Raw genomic sequence first — 16,779 nt, 5'->3', positions numbered from 1 at the left:
TTTTATCGTTATTTTTATAATTAATAGCAGGATAAAAAGCCACAAACACCCGAAGTACTTGCAGTAATTTCCGATAATGTCTGACGACTTACTCCCGGGAAAGACTTTACGGGCATGTTCAGAAGAAAAATTCTCGATCCACAAAAGATTCGTCCAGATGGTACCAGATTTACATATTTGTCTTTCATAGACAATTTCTGGGCACACCCGTGACAAATAAAATTTGTTGTCATTAAAAATGTGACTCATTCGTAGATAAGTAAAAGTAAAAAATATTCTATTTCATCACCGAAAAATTTCATTGTTAGTTCGAGGCCACAGTGTCGTAGATAACCGACGACTATATTCGATGCGTAGTCATCATAAAATAAAAATTGAATTCTATTTAGTAGACAGTAATTTCGGTTACTGAACACACATTTTTTTTTATCAAGTTTTGAATCATAGTTATTTTTGAAAACGTTAATTATTAATTGCAATGATGATTTTTAATACTTACTTAATATTTACAATATTATTTATTACGACCGCTGTAAGATCCGACGAATTAGAGATTACTGATTACTCCAGCATACAAAAGTTTATATCAAACATTTGGCGTATGGAGTCGAGTTATAAATTGAACAATGACACTATCAGTGATGGTGAAATAAATAACATTACAAAGACAATATTCAATGATGCGCTGAATTTAATGGCAGAAGTGAATAAAATACCGCGGAGTGTTTGGCCAATCCCTTTTGGGGCGGAATATTTGATAAATTTTTTCAACTTACTGGACAATTATCAGTTCGCGAAGAATCATTTTCGCTGGGGTCAGTTTTCACGTAAACTTAACACTATAATTGATATATGTGAAGATATTCGTTGGTACGTCGAATCTTTACTTCGCATCCGTGATTATCATTTTTTCGACGATGATAATCTGATGAAATACTGTCCGATAATAACGAATGGTTCAACAGCAATGATGTTTCGTCAGAGAAAAAGTATAGTTAAAGAATATGAGGAATTTATTAAAAGTCTATGGGAAGTAACGTATGTAAGTATTGGGCAGCTGTCAAAAATTTGGGACTACTTATATCCTGGGAAAAAAATCTCTTAGTATTCTAATGAATTTTTCCTTACAAGGCTCACTTAGAGATACAAAAAAAGTTTATGTTGTATAGACTTAGCTATAATAGTGGGTTAGATAGGAATTTTTAAGGTTTAGGCAGTGACCCTAAAAAACATAAGTACACGGAGAGAAATTTATGGTAACGATTACAATAAATTATGGTAACCATTACCATAAAGATAGTAACCATCACCATAAATATGGTCACCGTTCCCATATTACACGGAAAAAAAAATATTGTGTTTATCGCTCACCAACGGAGAGCGACAAGTGTATCGTGATTAGTTCTAAATTGTATTGCTACTACCACAATATATATATAGATATGAATGAAACACTAGATACTTATAATAATGATCCTACGGATTGTGCATATACTTAAATGTATACTGATCGTCAGTTAACGTATCCATATCGTACCAAAACGGATCGTGATTATCGCGATCTACTTCTCAAGCGCCACCACTCATAACCAAATTATTAAACTTTATAATGCATATCTTGCAAATTATACAGTGTTTATTTATAAAATTATTAATTATTTAAAGTGCACAACGACAATGAAAAAACACTAATTATATATCTAATGCAAGAATTGCTGTTTTTTATCGATTAATTTTTTAATTTATCTTTGAAACAAAAAAAAGATTGTAAAATTTACATCAATTAATTACGTATATTCTATTACTTTACATTTCTTGATATTAAATAATAATTTTTTACTGCACCTATTAGAATTATTAATATGTGATTATTAATGCCAGCTAAAAATAAAATTGTAATGAAGTTAAAGTTGTAAATTTATCTATTTTAACCTCAAATTAGTTATAATAACAAAACGGATCGTTACTATAGCGAAACGATCTTATGATTTCGGGATCCGCCTGGATCGTGATAATCACGATCCGATAGACCAGCACTTTCCGTATACAACAGATACCCAACCGAGGAGAGTGAATATCACGATACCGTTGAGTGATGAGCGCAATATTTCTTTCTCCGTGTAAATAGGGTAAATGTGGGTATTACTGCGGTTTTTTAGATAGGTCTAACTTTAAAAAGGGTTTTATGGTAATCATTGCACGAAATCAGTGATATTTTTTTTTTATACTGAAATTTAACTAATTTTGAACATAAAAAACATCAAATTATGCAATAAATCAATTGTTTATTTAAATAATCAGTGATTTAAAAAAAAGTTCAGTAGCATGTATTACTGCGGGTCTGAAAACAGCGTACCCCTATTACTGCGTGCCAATTACTGCGAACGACCCAATTACTGCGTGTCTATTACTGCGGATAGCTCAAGATGGTCAAGAGTTGAGAATTTGTTAAAAATTTGGAAGAAAAACATTAGAGAAACAATTATAAGTGTATTAAAATAAGTAAAAACTATCTTTATTTCAAAAAATAAATATTACAACTAAACACAGCACTTTTAAATTACACTACTAAAATTGACCAGCATAGTTTTATAGCTACGATAAAATCATTTGTCTATTATACTAATTATTATTAATTTGTTTTTGTAATTCAAGTTCTGCAGCTTCAAGCTCAGCAATTTTCTTCTTTATTTCCGCAGCTTTTAATTTTTTCAGCAACCTTTCTTCTTTTAACTTTTGTTTCTCCTCCGCTTCTTTAATTTTTTGTTGCTGTTTTTCAAATTTTTCCTCGCATTTTTCATTCTTTTCGATTTTATGTTTTTTTTCTTACTAACATTCGTTTTATTATTAATTTTACCCATTTTTTCATCTACCACTTGATCACACTTTAACACACGTTATATTTTTGTAGGTTAGGATGTAAATATTTTCAGTCGCAGTAATAGGGACAAACCTGTACAACTAGAGGCGCTTCAATTACTGCGGAATTTTTTAAAAAACCGCAGTAATACATACACTATCGATTTTTAAGTACTAATTACTGCGGCAGTAATTAAAAAAAAAATTATTAATAAAAATCATGTTTTATTGAATTTTTGATATTAAATAAGTATTATCTTACTCCTACATAAAATAAATAAGCACAATAAAATTATATATTTATAATAAAAGGCCTATTCGTGTCACTGCTTTTGCCACAGAAACTCACAAAGTAGGCATAAATTTATATCTTTACCACGTGTCAATTTTAATTAGTTAAAAATAAATTGAATTAACAATTTTATTTATAAAACAATTGATCCATCTTATCTTTAAAGGTATAAGTTATTAGTAATAATTTATTTAAGCTTCAAGAACTAATATATCATTTATTTATTATCAAATTAAAAATATCCGCAGTATTACCCACAACCGCAGTAATACCCACATTTACCCTAATTTTAAAAATTGTAGTGAATTTTCTTTGAACTAATAGTATAAATTTTTTCTCACCTCGGCCAACAATTACATGTGATCTGAGACATTTCTTACTTTACTTCCCTATGTGTAATATACTACCTGTTATAGCTTTTTCGGTCTAAAATTAAACAAATATGATATTTTCTAAGATAAGGTAGCGAATAGATGAAAAAAAAAAATTAACCATTTAACCGGTTAAACCCTCAGCTAATTAGCCTAGTTAATTTGAGTTAACCGGTTAAGCCTTTGGCTGCTTAGCCAAGCTAATGAAGTTAACCGGTTAAATTAGCTAAGCTGACCAGCTAACCAGCTAATTAACCTGGTTAACTTTTTTAACCGGTTAAGTCGGTTTAGTTGTACAGCTCTACCAGAAAGTATGGGCCTATATCCCATAATTCCAAGTAATCATTACCATAACGTTATGGGATGATATTTCATAAACGTACTAGGAACGGTTACCACAAATTTCTCTCTGTGTAAGAAAATAATAAAAACTAAATAATCGATTGTAGATTGAAAATTCGGACAATTTTTGTGGTCAAACATGGTCATTCACTTTAGGTATCTATGATTTATATCGCCAAGTTATTATATCAAGTCTACACGAATATATATTGTTTCATTACATGGAGATACTGAATAAACGATGTCACGATCGTGAGTAAAAAATTTTATCAATCATTCAGGCAATTAAGAAATTACGCTAAAATAAAAATTTATGGTTTTAAGATGATACCTGGTATCTGAGAGGACCCGGATTAACAGAATTAACGCAGATACTACTACATACTAAAAAATTGCTCGCCGATACGCGACATTATCTTCATACATGTGATATCGGAGAACTTACGTGTAATTACAATATTACTTATTTGTATAATTAATCGATCTCAGTCATTTATTAGATAATAATTCATTCGCCTTACATTGTAAAAAATCGGGAGTGAATCCGGAGTAAATTCGGATTTTATTTCACTCCCAATTCACTCCGATCCGGAGTTTTAACATTTAAATTAATTTATATTAAACCATTGAACAATGTGTGTGTGTGTGTGTGTGTAAGTGCGGAGCGTGTTTGTACGAATGTGTGCGCGTGTGTATTCGGGTGTGTGTGTGTGCTGGTGTGTTTGTAAAAATGTGTGAGCGGGTGTGTGTGTGCGAATGTTTAAGTGTGTGTGCAAATGTGTGCGCGTGTGTGTTCGGGTGTGTAAATGTGTGCGCGTGTGTATTCGGGTGTGTGTGTGCTGGTGTGTGTAAAAATGTGTGTGCGGTTGTGTGTGTGCGAATGTTTAAGTGTGTGTGCAAATGTGTGCGTGTGTGTGTGAAATTTTATTTAGCGGGGTTATTGTTTATTAATAATATTTTCAAAACTCCCTCCGGAGTGAATTTCACTCTGAGGGGAGTAAATAATTGAAAATTCATTCACTCCGAATTTAATCCGCATTCACTCCGCGAATTTTTTACAGTGTAGCGGCTCCGAATTACGGTAAATTATCGTAATTTACGGTATCCGGAAGAATTACGGTATTATACGATGTTTTACAGCGAAAGTATTGAACTTAAACTGTGAATTTGCGGTAAGAGACCGGTGATTTAATGTAAAATTACAGCAAACTTGCAATATTTTACCGTAAAGTGAAAAATTGCACTGTAAAACTGTAAGAAAATAAAAAAGCATACGGTGCTTACGGTAAAATTTCCGAAAATGCCGTATTGTGCCGTTATCCAGAGTAAATTCCTGTATATTTACCGAATTTTATGGTATATTGCGGTAATTTACCGTAATTCAGACCCGTCAGGGCGTTGATTGATTTAAATTTCTTAGATGGTGAGGTGTCTCATTATGAATTAGAGCGGATGATACAGACAGTAATAATCAAAGAAGAAGATTTAACTACTGATGGGTCCTGTAGTCACAATTGTAATTTACGTTACATAGATACGATTAATACTACAGAATGTGATGAATATCAAAATTGTCAGTATATTAGTAGCAGTTACGATATATGCGAAACGGTAATTATGTTTACTACTTACAAATATATAGATAATTAGAGTCATGTGGGGCAAATGTGCGCACACTTGGCCTACGTGACTCTAAGTAGGACATGCAGGTACTTCTTGGCATACTCTAGCGCCATCTTGCTTGCGCGATAGATAACTAAACATTTATATTATTTCAGATGAGTGATTCAAGACGTTATTCGTGGTTTAATGACAGCAATGGAATAGTTTATGGTAACGGAACTGGAGGATGTGATTCCCCCTTGAAATCAGTGTCCAGTGAACTGGCATTCTTTAAATTCCGTTACTGTGATTATTGCGTGTGCACTTGTCTTAAAAAAACTAACGATATAGAAACGATTTCTGCGATTAGCTTCAGAGAACAAGTTTCCGATATCGATAATGACATGTTGAGTATTTGATATAAATATGAAAATAAATAGTGAATTTAATGTCATGAAATTCTTATTGCTTCAATTATACTTTCAGGCTTGTTGTAGGTGTCAGATTTATTGAGAAAAATCACATGATTCATGTTCAAATAAAAGAGAAACCAATAAATAGTTCTAATGATTATTATAAGTATTCGTGGAAAGAATTGGAAAATATTCAATACGATGAAACAGGAAATATTTTTTATAATTCTGACAACACTGTACTCAAACCGGGAATTGACTATGGGCATCCTAAGATTGTTAATTTTGATGACTTGATTGCACCAAGAGGTTATGTTATAACTGGGGTAAGATTACGATTCGCGGCTTATGGAGACAAAAAGCCAGACTTAGAAGTTGCAGCTATCGAACTGCAAATCCGCGTCACGCCTTTTGATTACAACACAGGAAAACTCATTAATCTGACCCAGACTCACTGGATTGTTCCAGAATATACCTCGAGGTTTGTATATTTACGTTACCTCTTAGTCGCTCAAGTTAACTCGGCCCTCGTCCAAGAGAGACTGAACCTCGGCATGCCCCCACTACCGAAAATTTCTAGACTGCGCAAGCGTAGAGAAAAGTGGGGGAGTATTTAGTACACAGAATACCCAGAGTGGGAGTTAAAACCGAAATTGCTCGAGGTCACTCTCTTGCGGAGACTATTTTAACAACTGAGTAATTATTGTAACCTCAGATCATGAGCATTCATTACTTTTAGGAGGGAATTGACCCTGACTGATCCAGACAATCCATTGAAATTACCAGTTAATGTAATTGATTCAAAAAAAGATCAGTTCATAAGATTCCGTAATTCGGATTTGAAAAAAGATGCCGGACAATCAACAGTACCGTTTTTTGATGCGCAAGATGTAGAGGGCTCTCCATTATATCCTTTAGGTGGAATGGGAATAATTCATCGCGGCCATGAGGGTTATGGCGGATTTTTGGCCTTCAAAATTTATGATGTAAATTTGGTTGACGTATTAAAATATAAGGTCGATTAAAATTATACCAGAGAAAGAATTAACCGCAAAATTTACTCCCATTACCGGGCATTTCTAAACTGCGCATGCGCAAAAAAGTGGGGGAATTTTCAGTACTCAGAATACCTAGAGTGGGAGTAAAAACCGAAAACACCCGAAGCAGATTCTCGTGCTTGGAAAATTTTTATTTAAAAAATATTGTGCTTTTTTGTGATCATCGATAATAAAAAAACTAATTTCTTTATATATTTTTAATTAATTTATTAACAGTAATTATGTTCATTTACAAATTGTAGACTAAGACACAGTCACTGTAATTAATAATAAAAATATTATTGTTATTTTTATCGTTATTTTTATAATTAATAGCAGGATAAAAAGCCACAAACACCCGAAGTACTTGCAGTAATTTCCGATAATGTCTGACGACTTACTCTCGGGAAAGACTTTACGGGCATGTTCAGAAGAAAAACTCTCGATCCACAAAAGATTCGTCCAGATGGTACCAGATTTACATATTTGTCTTTCATAGACAATTTCTGGGCACGCCCGTGACCCAATTATCTAAAAAAAAAAAAAAGTGGCCGCTTCTTACCTCCGTCCATTAGTTGACTTCTAAGAAATTAATAAAATTTGTTGTCATTAAAAATGTGACTCATTCGTAGATAAGTAAAAGTAAAAAATATTCTATATCATCACCGAAAAATTTCATTGTTAGTTCGAGGCCACAGTGTCGTAGATAACCGACGACTATATATTCGATGCGCAGTCATCATAAAATAAAAATTGAATTCGTTTTAGTAGACAGTAATTTCGGTTACTGAACACATATTATTTTTTATCAAGTTTTGAATCATAGTTATTTTTGAAAACGTTAATTATTAATTGCCACGATGATTTTGAACACTTACTTAATATTTACACTGTTATTTATTGCAACCGCTGTAAGATCCCACGAATTAGAGATTACTCATCTCCGTAGCATAGAAAAGTTTATAGGAAACATTTGGCGTATGGGGTCGAGTTATAAATTGGACAATGACACTATCAGTGATGGTGAAATAAATAACATTACAAAAACAATATTCAATGATGCGCTGAATTTAATGGCAGAAGTAAATAAAATACCGCGGAGTGTTTGGCCAATCCCTTTTGGGACGGAATATTTGAAAGATTTTTTCAACTTACTGGACAATTATCAGTTCACGAAGAATCATTTTGGCTGGGGTCAGTTTTCACGTAAACTCAACACTATAATTGATATAAGTGAAGATATTCGTTGGTACGTCGAATCTTTACTTCGCATCCGTGATAATCATTTTTTCGACGATGATAATCTGACGAAATACTGTCCGATACTTACGAATAGTTCAAGAGCAATGATGTTTCGTCAGAGAAAAAGTATAGCTCAAGAATATGAGGAATTATGTGAAAGTATATGGGAAGTAATGTATGTAAGTATTCCCTGATTAAAAATATTCATTGAAAAGGATTGAAAATTATTTCAATTTTTTTCAATCCCTCGGCGGTTTTGTAAAGTATTGAATGGAATTGAAATTTCGATCATTTGAATACCTTCTAATTCTTAAAATGGAATTCAAAAGTATTGAAAAGAATTCAATCTTTCATCATTTCAATACCTTCCAATATGGAATTATTTTGGTTTTGAGAAGGATTCAGAAAGATTCAAAAATTTCAATTCATTTGAATTCTTTTCAATCCCATACGTGACTCTAAAATTTGAAACTTTTTTGGTATCACTGATTAAACAACTGACTCCGATTGAATTAAACAGAATTAAATTTTTAATTCTATTTAATTCAGATAAATTCTGTTAATTCGGTACCTAACTTAGAAATGAATTCTGTCTAATTCGGCAGGAAAACCAGAATTTGTCAAAATTAAAACGAATTTAAATAATTCTATTCGGTTTAATTCTGATTAATTCGAAAATAATTCTCCAATTTCTGGTTCTGAATCCGAATTAAACTGAATTAAAACGAATTTGAAATTTTTAAATCGGTTTTGTTCTGTTTAATTCAAATTCAAATTTTCAATTCAGTTGAATTCTGTTTTGCAGAATTCGACAGAATTAAATTTTTAATTCTATTTAATTCAGATAAATTCTGTTAATTCGGTACCTAAATTAAAAATGAATTCTGTCTAATTCGGCAGGAAAACCAGAATTTGTCCGAATTAAAACGAGTTTAAATAATTCTATTCTGGTTCTGAATCTGAATTCAAATGAATTTGAAATTTTTCAATCGGTTTTATTCTGTTTAATTCAAATTCAAATTTTCAATTCAGTTGAATTCTGTTTTGCAGAATTCGATTGAATTAAACAGAATTAAATTTTTAATTCTATTTAATTCAGATAAATTCTGTTAATTCGGTACCTAACTTAGAAATGAATTCTGTCTAATTCGGCAGGAAAACCAGAATTTGTCAAAATTAAAACGAATTTAAATAATTCTATTCGGTTTAATTCTGATTAATTCAAAAATAATTCTCCAATTTCTGGTTCTGAATCCGAATTAAACTGAATTTGAAATTTTTAAATCGGTTTTATTCTGTTTAATTCAAATTCAAATTTTCAATTCAGTTGAATTCTGTTTTGCAGAATTCGACAGAATATAACAGAATTAAAATTTTTAATTCGGTCGAATTCAGTTGTTTAATCAGGGATTAAAAAGTATTCAGAAATATTAAAAATACCAATTCATTTGAATCTTTTCCAATTCCTCGTAAGTTTAGAAATTCTTATATTATTTTGGGATTGAAAAGTATTAATTTTATGTCTAAATGAAAACCTTTGGGAATAGAAAGTATTCAAAAGAATTCAATTCTCATCTTTTTTAATACTTTTCAATGAATATTTTTAATCAGGGTTGGGCAGCTACAAAAAATTTGGGACATCTTATTTCCTGGGAAAAAAATCTCCTAGTATTCTAATAAATTATTCCTTACAAAGCTCACTTAGAGCTACAAAAAACGTTTATGTTGTATACCCTAGCGGATCCGAATTACGGTAAATACAGTAATTCACCGTAACTTACCGTAATTTACCGTAATTCCGCTAGGCGCCGCAAATTACGGTAAATTACGGTGAATTACTGTATTTACCGTAATTCGGATCCGCTAGGGTAGGTTTAGCTATAATAGGGGGTAAAATAGGAATTCTTAAGGTTTAGGCAGTGAGCCTAAAAAATATAAGTAAGAAAATAATAAAAATTAAATAATCGGCTGTAGATTGAAAATTCGAACAATTTTTGTGGTCAAACATGGTCATTCACTTTAGGTATCTATGATTTATATCGTCAAGTTATTATATCAGGTCTACACGAATATATACTGTTTCATTATATGGACATACTGAATCATCGATGTCGCAATCGTGAGTAAAAAATTTTATCAATCATTCAGCCAATCAAGAAATTACGCTAAAATAACAATTTATGGTTTTAAGATGATACCTGGAATCAGAGAGTAAATTCAGATTTTATAAAGATAATACTAAGAACTTCACGTTTGCTCACCGATACACGACATTATCTTCATAAATGTGACATCGGAGAACCTACGTGTAATTACAATATTACTTATTTGTATACACGGAAAGAAATTTTCGTTAAAAATTACCATTAAATTCACTGTAATCGTGGGACATAATGCGGCGCTTTTATTTATTACCATTTTCAAATTAAAAATTACGGAAAAATTTATTTATTTTGTGGTTAGACTTTATAAAATTTACCGAAAACCGAATAAAATTTACAGTAGACTACGGTAAAATTTGTTGAAAAAAAATTTGGCAAATCCAAAAGTGCACACCTGGAACGCTCATGTAATATTATGGTTTTGTAATCATTTTACTTTTATTAATTTTTTATCCGAATGTTTTTTTCAAATAAGTTGAAAAAAAATGTATCTTTTTAATCGACACGAAATATTTTTTAACGGTACGTTACCGGTGATTTGTCTTTACTTACTAAAAAAATAATAGTTAACTTATTTAAAAAAAAAAAAAAAAAAAAAAAAGAAATAGCGCTTGCGAAGCGTGGAATTCAAATGAACTAAAAACTCTATATATCTATTTGTGGAGAAAAAATGGCGACTTTGTTCCCTAACGGACCCAAATTACGGTAAATTACGGTAATCCACCGTAAAATGCCGATTTACCGTAAATTACGGTGGGTTTACCGTAATTTACCGTAAAATACGGAAATGCGGTAATCCACCGTAAATTACGGTAATTCGGTAGTCTACCCGTATTTTTTTACGGTAGACTTATCGTATTCGACGGTAAATTTACGGTATACCCGCCGTAATTTACGGTAATCAACCTAAAGTACCGATTTACCGTAAATTACGGTGGATTTACCGTAATTTACGGTAAATTTACCGTAAAATACGGTGGATTTGCCTAATTTACGGTAAATCTACTCGAATTTTGCGGTATTCTACGGTAGCTTTACGGTAAAATTACCGTAAATTTACGGTAAATCAGGTCTGCTAGGGTTATTAGTTAAAACCATCAGTTTTAAGTTTTTATTTAATTATTAATGAACTTGACGTTTTAAAGTAGTGATATTCGAAAGGGTACCTAAGAATTAAAATCCGAAGTTAATAAAAAAAAATAAAAGTGATTTATCAACTCTTTCAAGAGATATCATGCTCACATACGTACAGACCAACTGACGTCCAAGTAAAATTTTTTTCAATTAACTTTTTTTTAATAACAGCCTAAATAAAAAAACTTATAACTATGTCACAATTATTCAATGGAGTTTCTTTTTGCTATTGCAATAGCAGACCTGATTTACTGTATATTTACGGTAATTTTGCCGTAAAATACCGTAAAATTCGAGTAGATTTACCGTAAATTACGGTCAACCCACCGTAATTTACAATAAATCGGTACTTTACGGTGGATTACCGTAAATTACGACGGGTATACCGTGAATTTACCGTCGAATACGATAAATCTACCGTAAAAAATTCGGGTGGATTACCGAATTACCGTAATTTACGGTGGATTTACCGTAATTTACGGTAAATCGGCATTTTACGGTGGATTACCGTAATTTACGGTGGGTTTACCGTAATTTGGGTCCGTTAGGGTGGTGCTTTTTTTTTTAATTAAGTGCTATATAAAATAGTGATGATGATTGAAGTTGACCGAAACTCAGTTTTAAAATTTGGTGACAGTAGAGCACTACCGCTTCGAGGTGTGCAATTATCTCACTTACTGACAAATTATTAGGTCGTGCCATTCGCCCACGATTAAAATGAATTTAACGATAATTTTTAAAGAAAATTTCTTTCCGTGTAATTAATCGATATTAGTTATCTAGATAATAATTAATTCGCCCTAGCGGCACCGAATTACTGTAAATTACCGTAATTTACGGCAGACTTGCAGTATTTTACCGTAAACTGAAGTGTGGCGCTGTAAAACTGTAAAAAAATAAAAAAGCATACGGTGCTTACGGTAAAATTGCCGCAAATTGCCGTATTGTACCGTAATTCAGAATTAAATGACGTATATATGCCGCACGAATATCGAATTTTACGGTATATTGCGGTGATTTACCGTAAATCGGACCTGCCAGAGCGTTGATTGATTTAAATTTCTTAGATGGTGAGGTGCCTCATTATGAATTAGAGCGGATGATACAGACAGTAATAATCAAAGAAGAAGATTTAACTACTGATGGGTCCTGTAGTCACAATTGTAATTTACGTTACATAGATACGATTAATACTACAGAATGTGATGAATATCAAAATTGTCAGTATATTAGTAGCAGTTACGATATATGCGAAGCGGTAATTATGTTTATTACTTACAAATATATAGATAATTAGAGTCATGTGGGGCAAATGTGCGCACACTTGGCCTACATGACTCTAAGTACGACATGCAGGTATTTCTTGGCATACACAGAAAAAAAAGTTATCTTGAGTCAAGAAAATATTTTCGAAGACAAACGTTTTCGGGAACCAAGTCAAGATTTTCTTGAGCCAAGAAAATTTGTCTTGGTTAAAAAAAATTCGTCTTGGTCGGAGAAAATTTCTACTTTATCTGAGAAAATTTAGGTCTCCAAAAAAATTTTCTTGAATCAAGAATATTTACCTTCAGTCGAGAATTTTTTTTTGTCTGTGTAGTCTAGCGCCATCTTGCTTGCGCGATAGATAACTAAACATTTATATTATTTTAGATGAGTAATTCAAGACGTTATTCGTGGTTTAATGACAGCAATGGAATAGTTTATGGTAACGGAACTGGAGGATGTGATTCCCCCTTGAAATCAGTGTCCAGTGAACTGGCATTCTTTAAATTCCGTTACTGTGACTATTGCATGTGCACTTGTCTTAAAAAAACTAACGATAAAGAAACGATTTCTGCGATTAGCTTCAGAGAACAAGTTTCCGATATCGATAATGACATGTTGAGTATTTAATATAAATATGAAAGTATATAGTGAATTTAATGTCATGAAATTTTTATTGCTTCAATTATACTTTCAGGCTTGTTGTAGGTGTCAGATTTATTGAGAAAAATCACATGATTCATGTTCAAATAAAAGAGAAACAAATAAACAGTTCTAATGATTTTTATAAGTATTCGTGGAAAGAATTGGAAAATATTCAATACAATGAAACAGGCAAAAATTTTTACAATTCTGACAACACTGTACTCAAACCGGGAATTGACTATGGGCATCCTAAGATTGTTAATTTTGATGACTTGATTGCACCAAAAGGTTATGTCATAACTGGGGTAAGATTACGATTTAGGGTTGATGGAGACAAAAAGCCAGACTTAGAAGTTGCAGCTATCGAACTGCACATCCGCGTCACGCCTTTTGATTACAACACAGGAAAACTCATTAATCTGACCCAGACTCACTGGATTGTTCCAGAATATACCTCGAGGTTTGTATATTTACGTTACCTCTTAGTCGCTCAAGTTAACTCGGCCCTCGTCCGAGAGAGACTGAACCTCGGCATGCCCCCACTACCGAAAATTTCTAGACTGCGCAAGCGTAGAGAAAAGTGGGGGAATATTTAGTACACAGAATACCCAGAGTGGGAGTTAAAACCGAAAATGCCCGAGGTCACTCTCTTGCGGAGACTATTTTAACAACTACGTAATTATTGTAACCTCAGATCATGAGCATTCATTACTTTTAGGAGGGAACTGATCCTGACTGATCCAGACAATCCATTGAAATCACCAGTTAATGTAATTGATTCAAAAAAAGATCGGTTCATAAGATTCCGTAATTCGGATTTGAAAAAAGATGCCGGACAATCAACAGTACCGTTTGTTGATGCGCAAGGTGTAGAGGGCGCTCCATTATATCCTTTGGGTGGAATGGGAATAATTCATCGCGGCCATGAGGGTTATGGCGGATTTTTGGCCTTCAAAATTTATGATGTAAATTTGGTTGACGTATTAAAATATAAGTTCGATTAAAATTACACCAGAGAAATAATTAACCGCAAAATTTGCTCCCGTTTCCGGGCATTTCTATACTGCGCATGCGCAAAAAGTGGGGGAATTTTCAGTACTCAGAATAGCTAGAGTGGGAGTAAAAACCGAAAACACCCGAAGCAGATTCTCGTGCTAGGAAAATTTTTATTAAAAAAATATTGTACTTTTTTGTGGTTATCGATAATAAAAAAAATAATTTCTTTACATATTTTTAATTAATTTATTAAAACTAATTATGTTTAATTACAAATTGTAGACTAGACACACTCACTAATTAACAACAAACTATTATTTATTATTATTAATTATTTATTATTAAAAAATTATGATTGTAAGTTAATTAAAAAATTAAATAATCAAATTTTGGTCAGTTAATTATTCAAAAATAAAAGCCAAGTGCATCATTATTATTAATTAACAAATAATTACTAATTAATAATTTAAAAAAGTTATGATTAATTTTAAAAAAATTATTGTATATAATTGTCATGATATTTTATTGATTGTTAGTCATTTTTACTATATATATTTATATATTTATTAATGCTCATTGCTTGTCATTTTTTTAGTACAAATAATTATTTTTTTTCTGCTATTTAATTATTTTGATTTTTTTTTACTGTAATTATTAATACTGTACTTAAGTGTACTGTGATTGTTGTTTTATTTTAAATAATGAACACATTATTTTTTTTTATCAGTTTATAAAAATAAAGTGACAAATTTTTTTTTTATACAAAAATAATGAAGAAAAAAAAACTGGTGTTTAATTCTTGTAAAAAAATTAATGTAGCGGCCAAACTAATGAGTTTACGATAAAAATGAATGAGAAGTTTTTTGTAGAGAATTCAATTTACTACAACTTTTGTCTGATATACTTTTTTGATAAATTAAATATTTTAGCCACGGCGGGCATTTGAATGATTTATGAAAAAATTTTTTTGGAAATCTACTGTTTTGATAAAAGTAAAAAAAAAATATATCACTTTATTGTTATATAACCAATGGATATATGTATATATTTTTATTATGTATATATATTTAGGCATAAACAAATAAAATTGATGATTAAAAAAAAAGTAAATTGTGCAAAATTAATTTTTAATTGATTGATTATTCATAAAAAATTTTATTATTAATATTTTAAGTGAAAAAAAAACATTAAGTAGGCACGAGTTGAGATCAATAATATACAATTACATTAAATTAATTGATTGATTAATTAATAGATAACTAGATTATTAATTAAAATATTATTTGACAGTATAACTATTCTTTTTTTTGTACATTTATTTTATAAATATAACACCGGCTATGAGAATTCCATGACCTTTAAAATGAGTACCCACATGCCATATATATTTTTGATAATTCAAAAACTTGATATATATTTAGATATATATATTTTTTGAAAAATATCACAAATAAACGCGACTTGCGGGTACTCATTTTAAAGAGAATTCCACACCCTTTACAACGAGTACCCACATGCCATATATATTTTTGATAACTCAAATACTTCATATATATTTATATATGTATACTTTAGAAAATATAAAAAATAAGTAGAGCTTGTGGGTACTCATTTAAAAGAGAATTTGGTGCCCTTTAAAATGAGTACCTACACTCCGTATATATTTTTGATAATTCAAAGACTTCATATATATTTATATATATATATACTTTAGGAAATATAAAAAATAAGTAGAGCTTGTGGGTACTCATTTTAAAGAGAATTTTGTGCCCTTTAAAATGAGTACCCACATGCCATATATATTTTTGAAAATTCAAAAACTTGATATATATCTTCATATATATATTCTAAAATATATAAAAAATGAGTACGGCTTGTGGGTACTCATTTTAAAGAGAATTTTATTTTCTATCACTCTACATATATATAGTGAGCATAAGAGTAAAAAAATCGTTACTAGAGTGAAGTTGGCAGCACAAGCCAAAGGCGAGCGCTGCCATCACTTGAAGTCAAAGTATATAATTATTAAATTACTAATGATAAAATTTGATAAAAATCAATTACTTGATTTACAATAGAATAGTTATACTGCCAATAATTAATAAATCATTATTATTTATAATAATAATGAAATAAATAACAATAAAAAAAAATTTCCACTTAATTAAAAATAAATATTATTACTATTAGTTTTAGTATTAAGTAAACGAATGATTATAGTATATTACACACCAAGGGAGGAAAATAGGGCTCGAACCCGCGCGCGTAATTTCCCTGAGCCGGAGGCGAGGGCAGCAAACACGCGGATTGAAGATTCTAATTTTTTTTTATTAACTATCCCATTAATTATTTTTAATTATTTGTATTTATTTTTTTTTGTTATTAAATTTCTGACTGTCAAATTCTTAGATTTATTTAATC

At 31.0% G+C, this 16,779-nt stretch overlaps 2 protein-coding genes across 2 annotated transcripts; both read left to right on the top strand.

Annotated features, from left to right (window-relative positions):
- Window positions 1-13: 13 nt before the first annotated feature.
- On the top strand, window positions 14-7,181 carry LOC130669777 (uncharacterized). Its single transcript, XM_057472846.1, has 7 exons — window positions 14-1,042; window positions 3,972-4,116; window positions 4,189-4,311; window positions 5,285-5,475; window positions 5,643-5,872; window positions 5,953-6,360; window positions 6,619-7,181. Exons 1-7 carry the CDS (start codon window positions 479-481, stop codon window positions 6,902-6,904), a joined length of 1,947 nt encoding a protein of 648 aa, XP_057328829.1. The 5' UTR covers window positions 14-478; the 3' UTR covers window positions 6,905-7,181.
- Window positions 7,182-7,684: 503 nt separating this feature from the next.
- LOC130669788 (uncharacterized) lies at window positions 7,685-14,664 on the top strand. The gene is made up of 7 exons (XM_057472854.1): window positions 7,685-8,337; window positions 10,133-10,277; window positions 10,350-10,466; window positions 12,522-12,712; window positions 13,105-13,334; window positions 13,415-13,822; window positions 14,081-14,664. Exons 1-7 carry the CDS (start codon window positions 7,777-7,779, stop codon window positions 14,364-14,366), a joined length of 1,938 nt encoding a protein of 645 aa, XP_057328837.1. The 5' UTR covers window positions 7,685-7,776; the 3' UTR covers window positions 14,367-14,664.
- Window positions 14,665-16,779: the final 2,115 nt, after the last annotated feature.

Source organism: Microplitis mediator, chromosome 1 (assembly GCF_029852145.1).
Source record: "Microplitis mediator isolate UGA2020A chromosome 1, iyMicMedi2.1, whole genome shotgun sequence".
Taxonomy (NCBI): domain Eukaryota; kingdom Metazoa; phylum Arthropoda; class Insecta; order Hymenoptera; family Braconidae; genus Microplitis; species Microplitis mediator.
This window is presented reverse-complemented; position numbering and strand designations above follow the sequence as displayed.

What these genes read in the sequence shown, in the direction of transcription:
- LOC130669777 (XM_057472846.1), top strand. Translation starts at nt 479, where the DNA reads ATGATGATTTTTAATACTTACTTAATATTTACAATATTATTTATTACG. An exon ending in TGATATCGGAGAACTTACGT is followed by an intron (nt 4,312 to 5,284) that starts GTAATTACAATA and finishes TAAATTTCTTAG; the next exon opens with ATGGTGAGGTGTCTCATTAT. An exon ending in GTTACGATATATGCGAAACG is followed by an intron (nt 5,476 to 5,642) that starts GTAATTATGTTT and finishes ATATTATTTCAG; the next exon opens with ATGAGTGATTCAAGACGTTA.
- LOC130669788 (XM_057472854.1), top strand. Translation starts at nt 7,777, where the DNA reads ATGATTTTGAACACTTACTTAATATTTACACTGTTATTTATTGCAACC. An exon ending in TGACATCGGAGAACCTACGT is followed by an intron (nt 10,467 to 12,521) that starts GTAATTACAATA and finishes TAAATTTCTTAG; the next exon opens with ATGGTGAGGTGCCTCATTAT. An exon ending in GTTACGATATATGCGAAGCG is followed by an intron (nt 12,713 to 13,104) that starts GTAATTATGTTT and finishes ATATTATTTTAG; the next exon opens with ATGAGTAATTCAAGACGTTA.